The sequence below is a fragment of the Taurulus bubalis genome (assembly GCF_910589615.1).
Source record: "Taurulus bubalis genome assembly, chromosome: 3".
Taxonomy (NCBI): domain Eukaryota; kingdom Metazoa; phylum Chordata; class Actinopteri; order Perciformes; family Cottidae; genus Taurulus; species Taurulus bubalis.
In genome coordinates this window covers 21,838,416-21,860,374 of record NC_136591.1, presented here as the reverse complement: position 1 = coordinate 21,860,374, position 21,959 = coordinate 21,838,416, and the positions used below count along the sequence as shown (strand labels likewise).

At 42.2% G+C, this 21,959-nt stretch overlaps 1 protein-coding gene across 1 annotated transcript in view; it reads left to right on the top strand.

The window, feature by feature from the left end:
• Positions 1-21,959, top strand: part of LOC306733749 (MAM domain-containing glycosylphosphatidylinositol anchor protein 2) — a gene marked incomplete at its 3' end in the record, with an annotated part of 170,422 nt that overhangs the window by 117,538 nt on the left and 30,925 nt on the right. Inside the window, exons 9-10 of the mRNA XM_079215043.1 lie at positions 2,027-2,347; positions 13,276-13,548. Of these exons, the coding sequence (XP_079071169.1) occupies positions 2,027-2,347; positions 13,276-13,548 (594 nt within the window). The remainder of the gene's footprint in view (positions 1-2,026; positions 2,348-13,275; positions 13,549-21,959) is intronic.

Here is a 21,959-nt window from a genome sequence, read left to right as displayed (position 1 = left end):
ACTTAGAACGAACACACACACACACACACACACACACACACACACACACACACACACACACACACACACACACACACACACACACACACACACATACACAAACAAACACTCAATGAAAACCTGCAAATGTGTGCAGTAATCCACCACTTTGCACTTCTTTTATTATTCATTGATCACATCCAGCCAAGGCTCTTAGTGTCCGTTAAACAAAGGCAAGATATTTATTAGGTCATATTTTGTTACACGGCCAGCAATAACAATAACTACCGATGGGAGTGTTCTGTTGTAAATGCTCTGGAATATACAACGCTGTCCTGAGATGGAGGAGTTGCATGAAGAGGTGGGCCAGAGAAGCAAAAAACGCTGCGGAGAGCGATGGTGATAAGAATTATGAATGTTGTAATGGCTGTGGTGGAATCCGTCCTGAAAGTAGTATTGTGATGAGAATGTGATGCGAGGATGAGCATCATGATGCAAATGTGACAAGGATGATGATAATATTGTAATGCTGATGATTGTGAAGGTAATGCTGACGTTGATGATGATGGTATCTTCGAAGGGTAATGCGTTTCTTAGGCAGATGTAGAGCAGGTAGAATGTGATTCTAGTATAAGATTAGTATTACTATTATTGCCCGTTTTAACTGCAAACAGAAGGCAAGGGAACTATTTTTAAGAAATAGTTATTCCATTTTGACTAGAGGAATCTTAATTGAGTTCCTATGCTATAGCTTCTGGTGGCAAACCAGTGCCTGCCGTGAGTCTAGTCGAGTGCTATCGGGGTCAGAGGTTGCAGTGCTGAACGTCGCTGATTGGTCGGACATAAAACTCGAGGCGGCCACAGCTTCATTCACACACAGCAAGCAAGTGTAAAGTGCCACTTGGATCGATACCGGGGCGAGGGTCATTTCTTGTCTATACGATTTATTGATGTTCAAGACAAAGTTAGGTTGCCAGGTTTCCAACTTGTCCAAGAAGAGCAAGATAAAGGGAGAGAGCTGAGAGCGAAGATATCGAGTTATTTGCAGAAGTTAAATAGGAGGCAGTTATTCTGGCTCTGTTCAAAGGTAGAAAAAGAGGATGAACATGTTATTCGTCTCTGGTTTAATCCGTAATCTTTCCTGGATTCAGTGACTACCTGGAGTTTTTGTGGTCATAAAGCAACCAGAGGAGACTGCTGAAGTCACTGAGTTGGACCGAGGTTACGGATTAGCGCAAGGCACCGTGGGAAAGGTGGCGGTTGACAGTATTTTCTGATTCATGAAGTAATAAAAAGAGGTATCCAAAATGATCTCTGTCAAAACTCTATGACTCTGAATTTTTAACCTGGCTTTAACCGATGTTCACATTTCTGTTCTGGAAATGTATGCTGATTAACGCATATACAATAAAATAATGTGTCATTGGCATTTTTACAATAAAATGTGATTGCCTTAATGTGAGTAATCGCTGGGAAAGTTTCACCATCGTCGCCTGGGCTGTGCAAAAACCTATAACATGTTAATTAGTTTCACTTCTTTGAAATTGGCACCTCACACGACTCAGCTGTATTTCCTTGTGTGTCAGTTATTGGACTAATGTATTCACAGTTCTTCAAATGCAGTGGAAAAAGCAAAGGGGGATGCATTGACTTTTAGCTCCTTGTTTAGATCCCGCGTTTAATTCCTGTGGCCTCTTTGTTATTGATCTCTTTCACAGGGTGCATTTGCTTGTCAGCTCGCCATTGCATTGTTCATTGTTTGCCATTGCTTGATTGCATTTAACTTCCTCACTGCTGCAACTCCATGATGGTCTACCTCAGGTACATGCTCAGATTGTCCAGTCCCAGCCGCTAGCCATTGCTGCTGCTAATATCCGCATGGTCCTTCCATTCAAGCTGTGTAGTGTATGTGGCTGAGCCGCAACTTCATTGCCATTGCAACCTGGATGCTCATTCGCTCCCCTCCATACCTTCCACGCCACTCTTCCCCTCGCCAGTCGACATTTCCTCTTACCCCGCCTGCTGACTTTCTAGAGCCCCATATCAGTCCCTCCTCTGTTTTTCTCTTTCTTAGTTCCCCCCAACCTGACAGTCCCTCGGGGCAAGTCCCCCCTGGTGGCCCGCGAGGGTGACACAGTGGAGCTGGAGTGCCTTGTTTCAGGGAAGCCCAAGCCCATCATCCTGTGGTCGCGGGCCGATAAGGAGGTGCCTATGCCGGATGGCAGCATGCAGATGGAGAGCTACGACGGTGTGCTGCGTATTGTTAATGTGTCCAGGGAGATGACCGGCTCGTACCGTTGCCAGACCAGCCAGTTTAATGGGTTCAACGTGAAGCCCCGGGAGGCCGTGGTGGAGCTGATCGTACAATGTGAGTAAACGGACTGTGGGTATTTCTGTCTATGCTGTTATATTTGTGTGTATATGCCTGTTGCAGCATTGTGGTAGTGTTATTGTATGTGTTTATCTAAGTGCAGTACGTCAATTGTTGTGTGATGAATGTCTTATGTACGCAGTGTAATTAGTCTCTGTGTTCTGGTCCAGTGTGACCATCATTTAACATTTCTTTCCTTCCATGCCCATCCAATTTTCTTCTGAAGGCTGTAAAATGAGTTCGGCCCCCTGGCGCTCTCAGTCCGGTCTGGAAACAGCTCTGACTCCAGCTCTTACACTAGGAGGAGAAGTTTATCTGCTGAGTGTGAACTGTGCAGAACTAGTATGATCAGAGGCACAAAGCTCTAGTTACTGATGTCCACACTCATACACACGTGTGTGTGTGTGTGTGTGTGTGTGTGTGTGTGTGTGTGTGTGTGTGTGTGAATATAGCAGTGAGGACCCTAAGACTGTGTGCCATGTCCCCGGGCCTGAGACCCCCCGCCACACTGGCGCTCATTGTGAAACCCTCTTCCCTTTCTTAAGATGTCACATTCAAAGATGGCTCTTAACGGCTAATTAGCCAGCGGATAATTTATTCCCGCTAGTATTCATTTATGGAGATTTGAAAAGGGATATTTCGAATGAACGTCAGGGATTCAAAGCGTTTTCACTCATTGAAGGGCTGGGGATGTTCCTCTCCAACGGGGGAAAAAGAAAGAAAGAACGGAAGATGGATAGGAAGGAAATTAAAGCAATCTGTGTAGGGCGCTATCCTTCTCTGCCAAGTGATTATAGGAAATATAAAAACTGAGTGTCATAGCCACAGTCCCATTGTTTTCCTCATGGCCCACTTAGTTAATCCAAATATTCTTCCATCTCAACTAACCCAGAAGGAACCTGTGCACCAGGATGTCACTCTGAAACCACTCTGATATGAATGGCATTAACACGGTCGATGCTGATTGCCATGTTTCAAATGTCCTCCCCCGTTGGACCAAACATAAGACTGCATAAAAATACTCAACAACTTTCTAAGTGTGAGTAATAAAACAGAATAATGGCCGCACTTGACACACTAACTCGCAATATTTTGATTGAAGAGGAACAAGAGCAGCCCTCGTTCTGTTCTTCTCTTTTTTTCGACAAGGATTAGTGCATAATTCTGCCCTCGTTTTTATTTTTTTCCCCAAGAGTTTTATTGCACTCTTTGCTTGGGTGTTCACATTTAAGCTAAGCTGCTTTGAAGAAGACTGTTTTATTTTTGGCTGAATTGATTATGATTATGCAGCGATGACAGCCCATATCAAAGGTTAGTGGCTTTGCTTCGCACCACTGCCGACACCCAAAAGTAAGCAGAGGATTTGGGCTCTAAGATGCCCTTCATTAATTAGCAACACTCGGTGGATCAGCTGCCTCATGCATAGAGGGTGTGGCGCCATGGAGACAAATTGTTGATTGCAAAATTAAAAAGAAGATTGCTGTTAACGGTTTTCACTATTTCAAACGGCACTGTCGGTTCACACAATCACTCACGGTGAACATTTCTCCTGCCTCAGTTGTTTAAAAGGAGTGAAAGAATGGATGAAGATGCTTTCCCCTTGGATCCTTCTCAGCAGAGAGAGCAGCAATAGGTCACCGAGATCTTGCCCACCGAAAGCAGCTGGCACACATACTGGACTGTCACTTCTCACAGCGCAAATGAGCACTAATTGTCCAGAAGAAACAGCTACAATGACTTAGTAATTATAACAATATACATTTCTTCATCGTCCCCTGCTTCAGCTTCATCTAAAATCAGTGACAACAAAAAAACAGCCCAAATTAGTAGAGAGTTTTTAATTGAAGAGTAGGATCATATTAAATATTTAATGAAAAATAGAGGTCTTTTTTTTACATAATATCATAGAGTACATAAAAACTATTCAAGAAAAAGCTAAATGTTATTATTCAATGATGAAGTGAATTAAGTGTTTAGGGTTTGTAAGACTAAACCCCTAACTGTTTTTCCAACACCATCATGGCCGCCGGAGGTGGTCTGCTGCCATGTTAGTCGGAGTGATGATGTCTGCCAGACTCATTTGGTTCTTCTCTCTGCTTTTCTATGTTTAGACACTGGATGCATTTTGCCAGAGCAGCTTGCGTCAGTGAAACAGTTGACATGACTTAAATATGATATTATAATATTTGACAATCTTGGACGCAATGATGTTCTGGGTGATGTTATGTTCAATAATCTTTGGGTGGTAGACTCGAAGAAAAAGTTCTGGATTCAGTAAGTTATAATAAAATGGATTTAATAAAAAAGTTGATGGTACAGTGTACACGAGGATGCACAAAAACACAGCGTCCACCGACCACCGAATATCTAACGGCAGTTAACTGTCTAGCTTTAAAATTTTGCACCCCGATCGGTGTAAAACATTTGATATTATAGATCAATATAATGGGCGTCGTCGTCGCTCATTGGCTTAATATTACAACGTGCAATTGGTTATAGGTTTAACAGAGGTGGAGGCAGCATTCGGGTTGGTTCAGAGGTGGTACCTCAGCACGCTTTGCTTCCTGGTTCTTGACGTCATCTCTCCACCCCTCTGTGTAACTGAGCACAAGTTCCCTACCTGGAGAAGTTGTTTTTCAGTACAGAGGGGTACCTGGTACGGCACCCATTTTGAGGAGAACTATGAGCTCATCTTCATTTCACATTCCTGGCATACCTACAACATCTCCTATGTGAACACACTAACTAAACTAACTGTGACTTTCCCCATGATACAATGCATCATTTCATAAGGTTCACTCCCTCTAATTGTTTATATTCTTTCTTAAGTATCATATTTTACACATGGACATTCTTTATTTACAGTGTAAGGCCTAGAAAATGATTATAAATCTACAGTGAAGTAGCTCACGACTAGCTTAACTAGCTTACTGTGAGTTGCAGTAGCCGGTAGCATAGTGACGTTTTTCTACATATCAGTATGACCATGCAGATTATTAAACTATTAACATTATTAATAGTCAAACCAGCTACGTTTTTTAATCTGATTAAATATTCACCCAATTATGTAATATGATTTATATTTTACTGATAATATATAGATTGGAACACTTAGCTTGGGACACAATGATAAGCACATTTCATGTAAAACTGGACTGCATCTACTTAATAATAATACGGTTTCACTGTGTTTTAGATGAGGAAATACTGTGTTAACAGAGTTTTTGAATGGCCACATAAATACCGACACATTTTGACTCGCCATGTCCATCACTATTATAACGGAAACCAGACCAGCTGATCCCAGCGCTGTGTGGAAGGAGAACTGATCTGATTAGTGATGCTTTGTAAATAGCAATGTGTCAGACTGCTGAAGAAGAAAGTCTCTTATTTTCTTTGAGTTCTGGCAGAACTTCACGCTGTACATTATACTATTAAAGTGGTGAGATGTTTCCTAAAATGGAGGCGCACAACATTTCCACTTACAGTGTAGAAAGGAAGTTAAAAGACAAAATAACAGGATACAGTCAAGAGGAGAAACTATTTTTTTCTTCTTCTTTACATGTCACTTCTCCTTCAAAGTGTTATGAAGGAGAATGAATGCTACGATTTTCCTTCTGCTAATATACACGTCATAAAAGACAGACGCTGTTCTCTGGTACAGACGTTGCAAACAGCTAAGTATAGCAATAAAGCATCTGTTACCACAACCATCATGCATGTGTATTCAGTGCTTATTGAACACTAAAATGTTGGCAAACAACAAAGCAGATTAATAATGGAATACTGGAAATGTGACTGAGCCTTTGTGTAACTGGGTAACATCCAGGGGACATCGGGGATAAAAGATCAGGCGTAGAGAGGAAGAAGGAAGTGAAGATGTCTCATACAAAGTCCTCAGTCTGAGAAACATCTCAAATTTGAGTAATCATAAAGAAGACAAGACAGATATGATGTTACAAATATGAGTCAACAAGTAACAGAAATGTAGAACGACACAGTATATTGAATGTCAAACTAGCCCATTGTCTGATATAACAGATTGTCTCAAAGGAGGAGAGGAGGAAAAGAACCTTCAGACTATAAATCCAGGTGGCCTACCCACTGAATGTGTAATGAGTACTAAAAATATTTATTACATACCTTTATGGCCTAGTTCAATCCAAAATGATATAGTAAAAGCTTACAAACAAACCTTTTTACTCTCAGGAGGTCTCTGGTCATACGTATTTATATATGCATATATAAAATATTTGAAGTTGTAATGTATATGGGTTTATGACGGTAGTATATGATAACACTCCCAATGCTCAATTATGTCTCTGTTGAAACCATTTGTTACACGGATTTGGTTAATGTGTCTCAGCTTTCCGGTCATTCCCAATGGAAGCAATTCCATGAGTTTATGCACCCCACAATGCAGAAATATTCTAATCCACCATATTTGCCCAAAGCTGCTTGGGAACAGCACCCAAAGAACCCATTCACACATCTTGAGGTGAATTGTCAAGAGACACTTTAAAAAAAAAGACCACACCCGTTTTTTCCCTCTCGGAAATTCAGCTTCACTTTGGAGCGTTATTTAGCTCCCAGCGTGGTATTGTATCAATGCATGCCATATATTGTCTTTTTTTAAATGATACCAATATCTTCTCTCCAGCTTTAATAGTGAGCCCAGCCTACAGCCTCTTGATGATCCGGCAACCCGCAAGTCTCAGAGGGTCTAACAAAGGTCCACGACCTTTGAATGACAGGCGCTCTCTGGCTCCCCCCCCTACTATTTAACTGCACTACTTCATCATGTGATATGCGCTTTTCAGGCGTGTTTCAGGAGATTGTTTCTTAAACGGTGCTAAAATGCTTAAGTGCACATAGATCCCCTGTTATATTTCCAAAAATGTATAATTGTAATATCGTGGCCGTCGCTTGAGACTGCACGGCCTCATGTGTAAAACACATACCATTAGATCTATTCTCAGACATACGGTTGCATCATCAGACGAACACACACACACACAAAGTGAAGAAAATCCATTCACTTCTGATAATTCTGCCTCTCCTTTTCAACACAATGTATCCAGAGAATATAACATTCTCATCATGTAATATTATTTTAATAAAGCACCTCTCTTGCACGACATCTGTTCCCCATGTTCAAAGCGAGAACGCATAATGAAGAAAAGTTAAGGGCTTTGGCGTTGATGAATCAATCATTCTGCCATGTGTTCTCTTCGGAGACAGCTCTGCTCCCCTTATTAATAGTTGGCATCAAAGCACAAGTTTAAAAAGCACTACAATTTGTACTCGAGGTGTTGGATTGCTTTGACACAATTTGAGTCTATCCGGGGAAAAATGTGTCCGCCGCTAGTAAATACCGACGGTTTGCCAAAGACGTGAACCTTTGCTCCTCTTTCTCAGCTCGATAATTTACTTTATTAACACATCCGACCCCGTGTTTGTTGTTTGCTCAGCGTGCCTGTCGGTATGCTCCCTCTCCCCCAACCCCCACCACCCGCCCCCTCCTTTCTCTTGGCCTGTCCCATGGTGTGTAAGCACAAGCCAATCCTTCTGAGATGCTTTTTCTCGCCTGTATTTCCAGGTCCCAGCGTGAGCCACCCGCCTTTGGTGGTGAGCCATGTGCAAAGCCGCATTTAGTAACTTGATCAAGGGACCGAGGTACAGTCCTCTGAAGCAAAGAGCATTAGAGGCGTGAAAGAACGACTCTGGCAAGTCAACAGCTTTGATATGTAAAAACCTGCATCTGTTGGCTGGCAGAGGCGACACCGGGAGGAGAGGTAGAGGGAATGGAAGACGTCCGCCTTTAGAGTCGTTCGCTCTAATAGAATTGCAAACGCCAAATCCCGAGCTGTGACACCCTAATGTTCTTAGGCAGACTGGGTTGGCATGGTCCAGGGGCTTGTGAGGAAAAAGAGAGAGACATAGAGGGAGAAGGGAGGTATAGAGTGGTCTCCTGTCCTAGATACCACAGAGTCAGAGTCAGTTATAAAGCTTCACTTCATTCCAGATGTACGGGTTTCTTTTACCCTTCTCACGCCGTCCGTGACACCTGCCTCATGCCATGGTGCGATTGTCCCCCTGAGCGAGTGGCTCTGCTATCTGACATGCATCAAAAAGACACACCAGGATAAAGAGCCACTGTCTGTGCAAAAGTAATGAGCAGAATTACACGATTATTGTTTTTAATTAATTTTCCTTTCTGCATCAAGAAGGCCTCCAATGCCGGCCCCTGAGGCCCACTCTAAAGTGAATCACATTAGAGTGATTCACATTAGCCCGACGCCAGCAAATTAATCATTTGCATTACAGCGGGGCTCACACACCACATTTTGGGGGATGAAATTTTAATAACCCTTTTCTTATGGAACAATATTGAATTGATCAGCCGCATCAAATCCACACCGGAAAAGGTCAGCGCGTATGTAAGTTGTAAACAGGCAACTCAGACAGAATAATTCATAACTTGGTCAATGGCTGAGCTAAACCTATTAGCGGCTCACCAGGCCACTGAAGAGTCTACATTGATTATCATTAATTGTATATTTAAGTTCATAAATTATCCCTAAGTTTTAATAACAATATGGTAATGCAGATGGTGCTTAAGCTCATTGTTTGATTGCAGCGACTGCAGCGTGAGGCAATGGGGGCTTGCATTATTCAACACGGGGATTCATTATAAATCAGTTGAATCGGGGTTATCATTTCATATTCTGTATATATATCAGTTTGGCTTCCTAATGAATGTTATTTCCTCTATCAAGACTTGATATTGAAGCATGTAATTCTACAAAGGTTACTCTCCCACAAGAGTGCTTCCATACAAAAAGCAAAGCCTTTGTTTCTTTCATACTCCCCAAAGCAGCTGTTGAAGGCTGCTGTGTGAAAAACGTGACGTATTTCTGAATGGAGCGCAGGTATGTCACATGTTACTCAGTAATAAGTTGCATGTATCGAGGAGCACCGATATAGTAAAATAACTAAGTACATTTTATTCAAATTTTCCCATTTCCCGGTTGACCCCTTAGTTGTATTGAGCAGCATCAGTATTAATGTTTTCCCGATACTGGAATGTCCAACTTTGAAACATTACCTTGAAGAATATCAATATTCTTTTAGAATATAATAGTACGGGGGAAAAAAAGAAAAAACATCAAGAAACTAGAACGATGAAGAACGTTGTGTTTTTGTACGTTATGTAATCATAAACACACAGTTGTACGAACGGTGATGTTAATAACAAGCACATGCCAACTCAAATTTCTCAAAAAATCTCACCAAACTCAGTTAAATCACAATGTATAGCTGGAAATATTGTCGATAAAGTTCTTAAATACGTAAGAAAATACTTTTCATTAGTTAGGTATTTTATTTTTGGTCTGTTTTCACTGGAGCAAACAAATAGGCCTTACAAAGTGGTTATTTCTAGACTACTTAGTTATGGAAGACATTCTACATCGTGACATGTACCCTTAGAGACATGAAATTACTTTAGATAGAGTTTAGCCAAATCGCCCGGCCCTACTTCAAGTATATTTCGCTGATAATAGATCTGTAGTTAGATTTGATTTGCATTTGCAGGACTTTTACATGAACTATTTAGATATTGTTGTGTTGATGCCTTTTATTTAAATAGAAATCAGAAGCGTTGTTTTCCTCTCAGGAGAAAAGAGAATGAAGAAAAACAACACAAACCGACGCACATCTAATCACAGAAGGAACGGACTCCATGTCCACGTTCAGACTGTACGGAACAACCCACTCTAGCGGGCTTGCCCGCAGGGGTTGCGTGTCCTTCTCTTGATGCGCTCACCCGAAACACATGGAAGACGAATCGAACCAATTCTGACTCTGAAGGTGAAGTTAGTAGAAAACCAGGCAAGCAGTATTTCAGAAATGCAGCCGCACACGTGCACATACCTCAGCCTTGCACACGCATGCTCGAAAACACACATCCCCCTTCCCCCCCGTGTCTTTGTTCGGTCCGCTTCCCTGCTGATGCGGGCCTATATGGACCGTGGGGAAAAGGCCTCTGTGCTCCTGAATGTTGTTTTTCTCCACATTACTGTCAAACAATCCACCGGTGACTGATGATGGATTACATCTCAGCCAGTGCACAGGGTTTTCCCGGCGACTTACAGCTACTCCGAGCCCCCGCCGCCCCTCGCCGCTACACTTAGCATGGCGAGCGCTGCTCGGGGAATATCACGCGGGACCTTTTCGCTCCCGTCTCCCCGTGTTCGCCGGGCAGCTGTTTCACAGGAGAAACACAGGGGGAGATGAGGCATGTGCCCTTGTTTAAAGGATGTTTTGGTTATATAACAGATTTTTTTATTTTGTATTTGCTGCAGACCCAAACCCTGTCTTCATGTTGTATTTCTGTGTCAATGGAAATGCACTTACTGCAATTTGTTGTAGTGCCACTCAGGGAGGCTGTGGAGCTGGGCTGCGATTCAACACCGCACACAGACCTGCAATTTTAATGTGATAAGTAGAGATTCAGACCCTTCTTTTGGAGTGAGCAATAAGCCATAGGGTTTGGGTAAAAGCCCAGGCAAGGCTCATTTGAAGAAGGAACTGATTGCTGCTTCATTCAGGGGAGATGAAAGCCGCTTTACTCTCCACCTTGTGAACAGCGTCAGCTGAGGGAGGCAAACTGTGTTTGCAAACCTCTTCTGCCCATTTTCTTTTCAGTCCAAATTTCTTGGAATATTTGTGTTTACTTTTTTGCTGTCATCCCGTATGTTATGATTTATTATTTGTCACATTTCAGCAAGTCATTATGCGATCTAATAGTTGGTCATTAAGCATAGTGGGTATTCTCATTTGCTTTGTGTGTGATAATTAGAAAGTAACATTTTAGATGAGTTTGTGTGTTATTTCGCATCCAAAATGATTTTTTACAGTTCACATTTCCTTGTGTATCTTTCAGGCCGGGAGGAGCTGCCCTGCTCCATGGCCTAGGCTGAGGTCACTCAATGATGCGCAACAGAAAACAAATTTAAATAAAAGTTAGCAACTGGAAAACAGACAAAATAACTTATAGATGAAGCTTGTGAGCAGTGATGCCACAGTGAAGCAATTTCCCCACATGTTAATAAACTTGTGATGATATCGATGTTGCGATTACGTCGGCCATTTTGCCAGAAAAGATATTTGTCAATATCTGTAGACGCTTACTTTAATCTGTAACAACGGACGGCTGTGTGTCCGGCTTCTCCTGTCAAGCTTTCGCTTTGGGCGCTTAGTGGAGCAGAGACTCCGATGGAGTCCAGGGGTCATGCCCGACTCGGTGCGGATAAGTAAATTAACACATAAACAACCCGAGAAAAGGGACAAAGATAAAGTGTGTGTGTGTGTGTGTGTGTGTGTGTGTGTGTGTGTGTGTGTGTGTGTGTGTGTGTGTGTTTGTGCACAAATTAAAGAACTCTTCACGCCTAATCATCGTGTAACACCGGTAACACAGTCTCGCGCGGCTAGCCCACTTGTGACATTTAAGCATCTTGCACAAAAATAAAAAGGGTGATTAAAGTTGTAAATAATGCCATTAATATAATTATAACATTACATGATGTAAATATGAGTAAACTGTTCTTTTAATTGCATATCCTATAAAGTTCAGAAGGTTCAGTAATTAGATTGTAACATTGTGTGTGAATAATGTCCGGAATTATGTTGCAGATTACAGTTTCAATCAGGTAATCAGCGATCTGTAACATATTACATTTTTAAAAAGTACCGTCCCCAGCCTTGGCTAGAGCCCGCCTCTCCTTTAATGAGTCAGGAAATGTGCAAATTGCAGGCAATTAAGCGTCTTTGTGTCATTCTGTTTCCTCCCCTCGGCATTCACTGTTGTTTTTCGAGCCCCGCCGTGACTTTTGTCAAGCATCTGTATGAGCATAGCAAGAGCAAAGATGCTTAAGATGAGATGGGGAAATGATTCATAACCATTCCGGGGCTGGCACACAGCAGCACTTCACAACGTGTCCTCACAAACCCACGCGTGTTGTTACCGTGAACGTAATCAAACACACATTTAACATAAAGAATATAGAATATAGAATCATGCATTGGAAGGGAAAGGGTTGTTTCCAAGTCATAATCATCCCCTCACTTTGCTCAATAATTCACCACCAGGTTGTCTGTGTGGGGGAAGAGGTGAAGCCTTGTCAGATACTCAAATAAGTTATTAATTTTCAATTTTTTTTTTAAAAGCTTGAGGTGCACTTCATCATCCTGTTAACAATTTTCCATGAAGCGTGACGGATTCCATTCAGAACATTGTTCTAGTTTTCATGCAAAATTGATCTCCCTGCACCCATTTGCGATTGTTTTCACTTGCCGTTGTTCATTTATTGCTGAGGCATATTGACTTTGCGGTGGTGATTGTTTAGAGTTTACTTGCAATGTGTTTCAATCTCACCTTTTTCCACCTCTCTGGCTCACTGGCTCCCGTTCATGTTAAAATAGTAGACTGTCTAAAATACTTCTCTCCCTTTCTTTGTCAATGCGTGATTTAAATATGTGTTGCTTGTCGTTGAAAAAGCTTCTGTTTACTCTCCCGTTATGTGCTCCTTAGGTCTTCGGCGAGCTTCGAGAACAATGCTCAGAACCAGTGTGATCCTTTTCTCACACTTTCCTCACATTTCTTTGTATTGTTTTTAACAAACTATTCCGACTGTATTTTCTCTTTTCCAGATATTTGTTTCCTTCCAAGTATCTCTGGAGGTCAGAGACCAGGAAGGCCCTCACCCAAATAGCTTCTGTTCTGTCTTTACCTTCTTTATCTCATTTTTTCTTCTTCTCATATTCCTTTATATTATTTCCACTGTACTAACCTGCACTATCCTTTTCAGTCCCTATAAAATGTCGGCGGAACTCATCTCAACCCCTTTCTGTCTCCCGCTCAGACCCTCCGACGGTGGAGCCGGTTTACATGGAGATGCGTCAGGGCCTTGGGAGGCCCGTGGTGATGACCTGCAGGGTGCTGCGGGCCCACCCTTCCCGTGTGCTGCGGTTCGAGTGGCTCCTCTCAAACCGGCTGCTCCACGCCGGAGCCTTTGACGCCCAAAGAGACGAGACGGAGTACACCATCCGCAGCCTGAACCGAGACGGCTGGGGGGAGTACACCTGCAATGTCATCAACGAGGCGGGCGCCGGCAAATGCACCTTCCAGGTTACAGGTAAAGAGTGCTTGATTTAAACATTTGCTTTTAACACTTTTCAAAAAACAATGGGTGCCTGAATCCAGATAAAGGATTCAGAGACGATGAAGATGAAGGACAAAAGCAGCTGATTTTACCCACAGGGCGTTGTTTGGTCTAGGTGTGGCGAAATCCAAAGTTACCTTGTTAGTTTGTGCCTCGCCAAAGTTGCTGATGTTGCGATTGCACAGTTGCTGTTTAATGATTTCATGTTACATATCAGACTCCTTCCTCCAGTTGCTAATTAAAGTGTTCACCGTGAACTTTTCGGACAGTTGAAATTGGCTCCTCAAACACATGACAATCCTTGTTACGCTGTGTTTTACTGGCCCAGATGTCTATGCGTGTGATGGACAATTAATTTAAGTGACTAGTGAATAGAAAAAGATGATAATAGATTGTCAGTTTGGAGAGGACACGTCAATCATATCCGCTCGTTCCCACACAGCAAACCTGTACTTTCAGATAATGCACGCTTACCCGCTTTCTGCTATTTTTCTCTTTAAAATGCCTGTTGTTGTTTTCTCTTTCATCAAGAACTCCAAGTGTCCATCTCCTAGTTGTGTTGTTATGACAGAACCAAATTAGTTTGGCCATGTTGAGTGACCGCAGGAACTCCGGCCGAGGTTTCAATCTCCCGGCCCTCCCATTAGAGACGGGAGCTGCAGGGTCACAGGAGGAGTATTTGTCACTTTGATCCTCTGCCACTTAGGTTGCTCTCCTCTTTGATACTGCCTGTCTTTCCATCCATCTCTTGCCGTCTTCTAATCGTAGCTTCCCTGCTGCCCTTTTCCATTTCTTCTTTCGCTGTTTCTTTCCTTCGTTGTACCCCCCCCGCCCCCTTCCCGTGTCATAAATCAGTCGTCCCTGGTGAAACAGGTAGAACAGTGAGACAGAAGCGGATAGCCCCCTCCAGCCATTTGTTTTTCTCAACAGGGCTGGGGTTTCGCCTGCTATTGCTCATGTCCTCCCTCCCTCCCTCTCTCCTACCCTTCCTTCCCCTTTCATCCTCCATCCCTCCTTCCCTTTCTCCCCCACCACCGCTCCATTCCTCCCGCCCAATGCTCCAGATTCTCACCATCTGGACTCAGTGGTTGCCAAAGGTATGGAGGCTCTTTTAGTAACCCCCTGAGTGCGGGAGCATGGTGCAGAAAATCCACTTTTGTTCCTCCCATCATCCATGAAATATGGCATGCCCCGTTCGCTTAACTCCGGCTCTTATTCCTTAAGATTTGTTTTAAAAATGTTATCTTGAAATTCAATCGCCACAAAATGAGATCAAGTGTGGCTGGAATAAATAACCTACTGGAGAGAACATCACCTCCTCTCTATGACTTTGGGAGCCCATCTCAAGATGATGCTCATTAAATATTTGTTTTGGCTCATGCAGTTAGGTAGTATCTTGGGTTGCTCACTTTACAGAGGGAAGACAGGTGGACACCTCGGTGGATGTTCCCTCGGCGCTCTCTGCCTGCCTGCCTCCCCACCCCTCGCGCCGTGTTGATGTGCAATAAACACATCAGTCAGATGCTTTGGCCCGAGGCTACCGCGGCTCCATTTTACATCACCGATCCAGTCGACGTGCGATGCTATATGTTAACGTTGCCATGCCGTTGCCTCAAACGGTGCATTGTGCCAGAGGAGAGTATGTGCATGAATGCCTATGTGCCAAGTCGTTGGGACATCTGTGGAAACAGTGAGTCAGCTGTAATAGCCAAGTTGGCCATTGAATTGTGCCCGGGGTGAGACCCCTCAGAGGGATGTAATGTGTACCACTGAGCTTTGGCTCAGGCTCTCTGTCATGGGAACCCTGACTTTTTTGGCAAATGCTGAAATCCTGCTCTTCTGAAGAGTTAGATTTTGAGGATGAAGAAAATAAGTATTTCACTGTTGAGACTTCCTGCTGCTTTTCTTTGACACTGACTTCATTCCAGTCTGATGCAGTTGATGCTTTCTGCACTAGTCTGCATTTACTGTACTTCCTGCCCTCCGGTTTCAAGTGTGTGCTGATGATGCAGTGATGGGGGGGGGGGATTCTTTCAAAATTCTTTCAAAAATTCCTTCAGATTCTTTCAAAATTTCCATTTTGAAAGAATACTTTAAAAAAATTAAATCAGTCTCTTGCGGCAGAGACTAAGATATTCTGACTTTTAGCCAAGAGTATGAGCTACCCTCTAAAAACCCTGGGTCCTATCTCCCACAATGCAACTCAAAAGTATCCTTCACTCTATCTCCGAACACTTTCTGTTTTCAAGCCCAAGCTGTGATAACCCTGATGACATCATCAGGGTTGTTTTTAAAATTTATAAAGCTCCCTCCAGAGCAACATAGCGGTTCCAGGGGATGGAAGTCGTCACCTTGAAAATAAAATGCCTTGACACCCCATTTTTGGCTAATCTATTTAAAATATATATTCATGAAAAGTTTTTGCTTGGGGAAAAGAGCAAAACTCTGACGTCAGAGTGCAATTGAATGCAACAAGAGCACCTAATACAATCTCACCCAACTGCCGCTAGTTGTTGATGCAGTTGACAACTGTTGATGTGTGTTTTCGGTTACCAACTTCCACTAGTAGCAAATACAGAATGGGCCCAGTTGAACAGTCGTGGCCGGTTGTTTTGTTGAAGCGTGCTTTGTTTAGTAGGCCTAATAGTAACTCCTGTTTGATTGTGTTGGGGACAGATTAAACCTGACTAAACCCAAATATTCATTGGTGTGTGCCGACATCTCTGAATTGCTTTTCTGCAGACAAACATCCACATTTTAAATCAGTCATCAGTGCATCATACATAAGGACCCCGTTTAAAAGGCACAACAACAACAACAACAACAACAACAACAACAACAACTAAAGAGAGTATATATATGCATATATATATATATATATATATATATATATATATATATATATATATATATATATATATAGAGAGAGAGAGAGAGAGAGAGAGCGAGAGAGAGAGAGAGAGAGAGAGATGCCACTTTGTGAGGTCTCCGTGACATTCTCTTGCCACCCCATGAAAACTGAAAACGTCTCTACCATGGAGGCATGTGTTAAATCAGTGAAGTGTCCCTTTAAGGCTGTGCATTTATTTTATCAGTTCAAAGTTCTGCACTCCTCCCTCCATCTTTACTTTCATTGAACAGCCTCCCAAACAATGCGTTCTGCAGTTTTGCAGGAAATTCACACAAAAAAAGGTTTCTCATTTTTCCCACATTTAATTCCTCTTTTTGGCAGTCATGAATCACAAGAGAAGTATATGCTCAGGGACAATGTTCAGATAGTCATTGTTTGCATATTGTGATGTGCTCGTCTGGTCCCAGTCTCCCTTTATTTTGTTGCCATTGTTCCTAATGATGCAGAAACCACTTTGTGGGACATGGTGCCCAAAGTTGGCTGCAATGAGTTATCTGCATATGTTTTATGTTTGAGAAATTCTTTTATTGTAGTGTGACTAGCACACACACATGCACACACACTATCTTATTTCTGTTCCTCATTCGTCTATTTTCATAGTTATTTGATCCATCACCTGTTAAGAATAACGATGTTGTCATCTTGATTTATTTGTTGTATGTTTGTTTGGCTCTTTGAGGTTTGTTTTAAATAGGCCTCTTGGGCTTTTTTTTAGCTTCAATCTAGTTGTACGATCTGACCTTTTTTAGTTTGTGTGTGCGGTTATCATTTTTCATATCTTCAAGCAAAAGAAGGGAAAAAAAAGAATTGATTTTTACTTTTAAACCTGCAAGTTTCTCCATCTCAGGGGTTTAGAAACCATATCAGTGTTGGTCTCCGATGAACAATTGCGAGTTCCAGGCATGTTTTTTATTAACTCGGCTATCTGCCTTTATGGTCTGTCACCTGAACTTCACCGCGGCCGTAGACGGCAGATGATGTTGAATACCGCAAAGAGACACACAGACATTGATGGACCCTGTATGATGACTGATGCTACAAGGACAGACACTATCTATTCTGCCATCTATCTAGTTTTTTATTTTATTTTCTGACCTATTTGTTGTGCTTCTGCCTATCTTATATCAATACAATATCACAAGGTTAGTCATTAGAGCAGCCTCCCATTCCGACTCACAAAGAAGGATTGAATCAGAAGTCACATCGGGTCAAGACAAACAAAATCTAGTCCCAGTGAATATGATCAACGAATAAAAATCTTTCTGGCTCTTTTTGTGTGTGTGTGTGTGTGTGTGTGTGTGTGTGTGTGTGTGTGTGTGTGTGTGTGTGTGTGTGTGTGTGTGTGTGTGTGTGTGTTTATGTGTGCGTGCAAGTGGATTAAGAGAGGAGGGAGGAAGTTGAGGAAGAATGAGCTGAATAGTTAGAGGGTGGAAGTGACTCATTTCAAGTTCATTGCCATTTCCCTTAAAAAAAAGAAAGAAGAGATTTCATTTTCTATCCCAGAAGGACACAACCAGGCAATTACCACCAAGTCTTTTAATGTCCCTAATGTATTTTCCCTATAGTCAGTTATCTATTGGTGCGGTGGTGTTGGCATAGTCTTGGCCAGCTGTTCATCCATATGTACGCGTCATTTCTGCCACAAAAGCCTACATCACACATCAGCCCTACACCATACAGCACCGCTCAGCATATGGTGGTGTTTTCACGGAGGGGAAGGCAAGGAAGTCTGCAAACAAGGTCAACGTCTTGCCTGAAGTGTTTTTACTGAGCAGTTATGAATCATTGCATTGGTCCGCTGTTATAAACAGGATGAAAAAAAGCCGTCCATACTTAGTGTTAATGTCTCCCACCCAGGGTTATCGGTTTCAAGTGGAGTAAGTGGGTTAGGTAATGTGCTTCACGAGTAACGTATTATAAGGATTGAAGGCCGTCATTATATTAGATTGTATGTTCTGAGTAGAAGACAACAACTCGTTTGAGTTTGTCTCTACTTTTCCTGGAACTGCGCTCCAAGAAAAATACTTTAAAAAGTTTTTTTTTTTTGCAGACAGTAATTATCCTTGCTTTTTTTTGGGTGAGAAAATATATTTTTCTTGTGTTATTTCAGTGAACCATATAGAGGTAGTTTCTTTTATAGCATCTATAGCAGGGGTGCCCAGAAGTGCGGGTAGATCGCAGGTAGATCTAATGCCATTAAAACATTTGTTTGCCTTTTTTTCTTTTTCTTTTTTTTCACTCTTTCAAAAACCTTATTGACAAAACGCAGCTCCCGGTGGGCAAATTAACAAGCTCATTCGAAAGAGCTGCGCCTCGCTTCTGGAATCCAGACGAGAGCAGGCGGGAGCAGGAGGGGGCGGAGTCAAAAAACTGCGGTCAAGTCGGACAGTTTTCAGCTGCCTTCAAAGTAGTCAGTAACAGGAAGTCACAGAAAAAAGGATTTCCTGTTAGTTCCGAACTTTAGGCTTCTTGTAGTTTACAGATCACGTTTGGATTTATTCATATGTGTTTATAAACATATATGTATGTAGAAATGTGGGTCTAGCTGCATCCTTGGTTCTTTTTATGTCTGCCTGTGAAATACATTACTAATGGTTTTGATATGTGTGTGATTTTGTATTATCAACCACACAAGATATGATTTTAGATTAAACATGAGACTAATAGTCAACAATCGAGCGTTAAGTATTACAACTACACATAAAATAAAAAATTGTCCTCGCTCGCCCGGCACATTCAGGGTCGCCGGCGGGTCGTTGTCGAGAGTCTTTGCCTGCCGGTCTGACGTTCTTTTACCCCGGTGGAGCGCGTGACAGAATTGAAGTCGATTGCATAAAAATTGTGGGAGGAGTAGGCTTTGGCAGAAAGGCAAATTTAGGCGAAAAATTACAAAAATGGCCCAAAAATCCCAAATTGCCCGAATTACTGTAGCGCCCCCTCGTGTTTAAATCGCCTGACTGATTTATTGCAAGTTAGGGGATGCAATGTGCACATATACACCACGTTTGGAGTCGTTTGTCAAAATAGTTTTAATGTTATGAGTGTTTAGAAACAAGACACACCCCTAAGAGGTTAATTGGTCGATATTTCCTAAACGCAATGAGATATCAAATATATTTCAATTCGGTGTTGATGACCCCTACGACAATCATGATTTACACCAAGTTTGGTATGAAAACGACCAAGCGTGTAGGAGAAAAGTGCAAAATCGTGTTTTTCACTAAATTCAAAATGGCGGAAGATATTCGTAGGCGGACTTTATATAGAGCAGGTGGAGATGGACATGTGTGAATTTTTAGTAGTAAAAAAAGTTAAAAAAACATTCTGGGTGAGGGGCGTCGCCGGTTCAACTTTTAGGGGGCGCTAGAGAGACATTTTATGGGGGGGGGGGGGGTTCGGCTTTATCATTAGGCTATTTTCACCAGGCCTGACAAGTATTCCAAATTTGGAGTTTTCGAGTATGGCACAAGATTTTCTACAACACGTGTTTGCTGTCAAATCTAAGAGCCAATCAGCTCTCTGATGTGGCGACAGCCAGGCGTTTCCCATCATGCACTGCGCCATGCAGTCGGTGGAGAGCTACTGCGGCGCCTGGCTGTGAAATCGGGGGCTGCCTTGCTCACGTGAGATTATTGATGACCACATGTGCATGACGTCAGATCAATTCGGGTTCAAGTTAGACTAAAATCCAACCGGCATGCATTGCGCGCCGATCGCTGCCGATCGATTCTGCGCAGAACTGGCTTATCTCGAACAAACCTATTATTGTCAATCACCACGGACGGTGCCCCCAACAATGGTTGGCAGCTTGATTGGATTTATTGCCAGGTACAGGGAGGACAATGTTTTCCCCGACTTCCTTAATTACCACTGCATAATGCACCAACAAGCATTATGCGCTACAATGCTAAACGTGAAAGAGATCATGGATGTGGCAACGAAGATCTCCTGTTCTGTTCGAGCGAGAGCTCTTTAAAGATGGCTGTTCCGTGCGCATCTGGAGAAGGCCAACTGTATAATAATATTATAAAAATATTAAGTTCAAACACCGTTCCACCATAACTGATGACCATTTGGAAGTCTGCCTGAGGCTGGCTACCAGCAGCTACTGTCCAGACTATGCAACCCTGCTGGTTCCATTCAGTGAAGTCATCAGAGTAAAATGTAATGACCAAAAATTTACAGAATTGTATTGTGTCATAAGGGTTCATGCAGTTATGCAAGGTACGCCAATATTGTAAATATAAAGTACACTCGGCGTATATATATTAGGGCTGGGCAAAGTCAAACAAATTTAACTGATTAATCGCATAATTTTTCTGAGATTAATCGCGATAAATTGCATTATGCGCCAAATTCAATAATGAAGTAAAAACTAGTGTATTGTGCGCTTTTATTTTAAAGTAATGTTATCAGAACAATATAACAAGCACTCTGGAGCAACAGCAAGTTAACAACAGTATATAAATCAAAAATATATGCTAGGGAAGAAATGCGATGAAATCAGGGAACAATTGATTAACTTTATACAAAAGCAATCAGTGCTTTTGATGTTGTTCTGTTCAGTTTTTCTTACTCAGTGAGAAAAGTCCAGTCTGTGTTGACTTGAACAAGTGATGTTGTTCTGTTCAGTTTTTCTTACTCAGTGAGAAAAGTCCAGTCTGTGTTGACTTGAACAAGTGCACTGAAGTCTGGTTGAATGAGGTGGAGAAGGACAGCTGTCAGGTATCTCAGCGGTGGCTTTGCGCATGCGTGATTAATGCTCTGTGAGGCGGAGCGGCTCGCGGCAGCACACGCTGCTCGCTGAGGACAGAAACTGCAGAACAAGACGTGCTTTCCCGTCAGTCTGTTGGCAACAAGCCGGTCGCTGAGGCAGTGGAAGCGCGCGCGCACATACGTAAATCGCCTTCAAAGTAAAAGCAGTGCCGTTGTATTGCATTTATGGCGTGCATCTTATTTATTTATTTTTCTTTTTTGATTGACCTCACCTAGGCCGGACTGGGAGAGCCGTAAGATGCCCAGGTCTGAACTGCGCCGTCTGGGAGAGATTTAAAGTGCAGCACCTGTGTGCGGCAGCATTAAGCCCCTCCCAATGCAAAAAACAAACAAACGAGGGAACACATGATCAAATAATTAACCCCGTTAATAGTTTTTCTACGTTAACACGTGGAAAACGTGCCCAGCCCTAATATATATATATATATATATATATATATATATATATATATATATATATATATATATACATGTATATATATATATATACATGTATATATATATATAGGTATTTACCATTATTAATGTAGGTAGATCTTTTTGTCATTTTAAAAGTAGCTTGCGAGCCAAAAAAGTGTGGGCACCCCTGATCTATAGCTATAAAGCAGAAAGGTTCAACTCGCAATAGACATTTTAACTTTGTGAGATGCTTTTTTTTTCTCTAATTGATTTCATCTCGCTGATGAATGAATGTTCC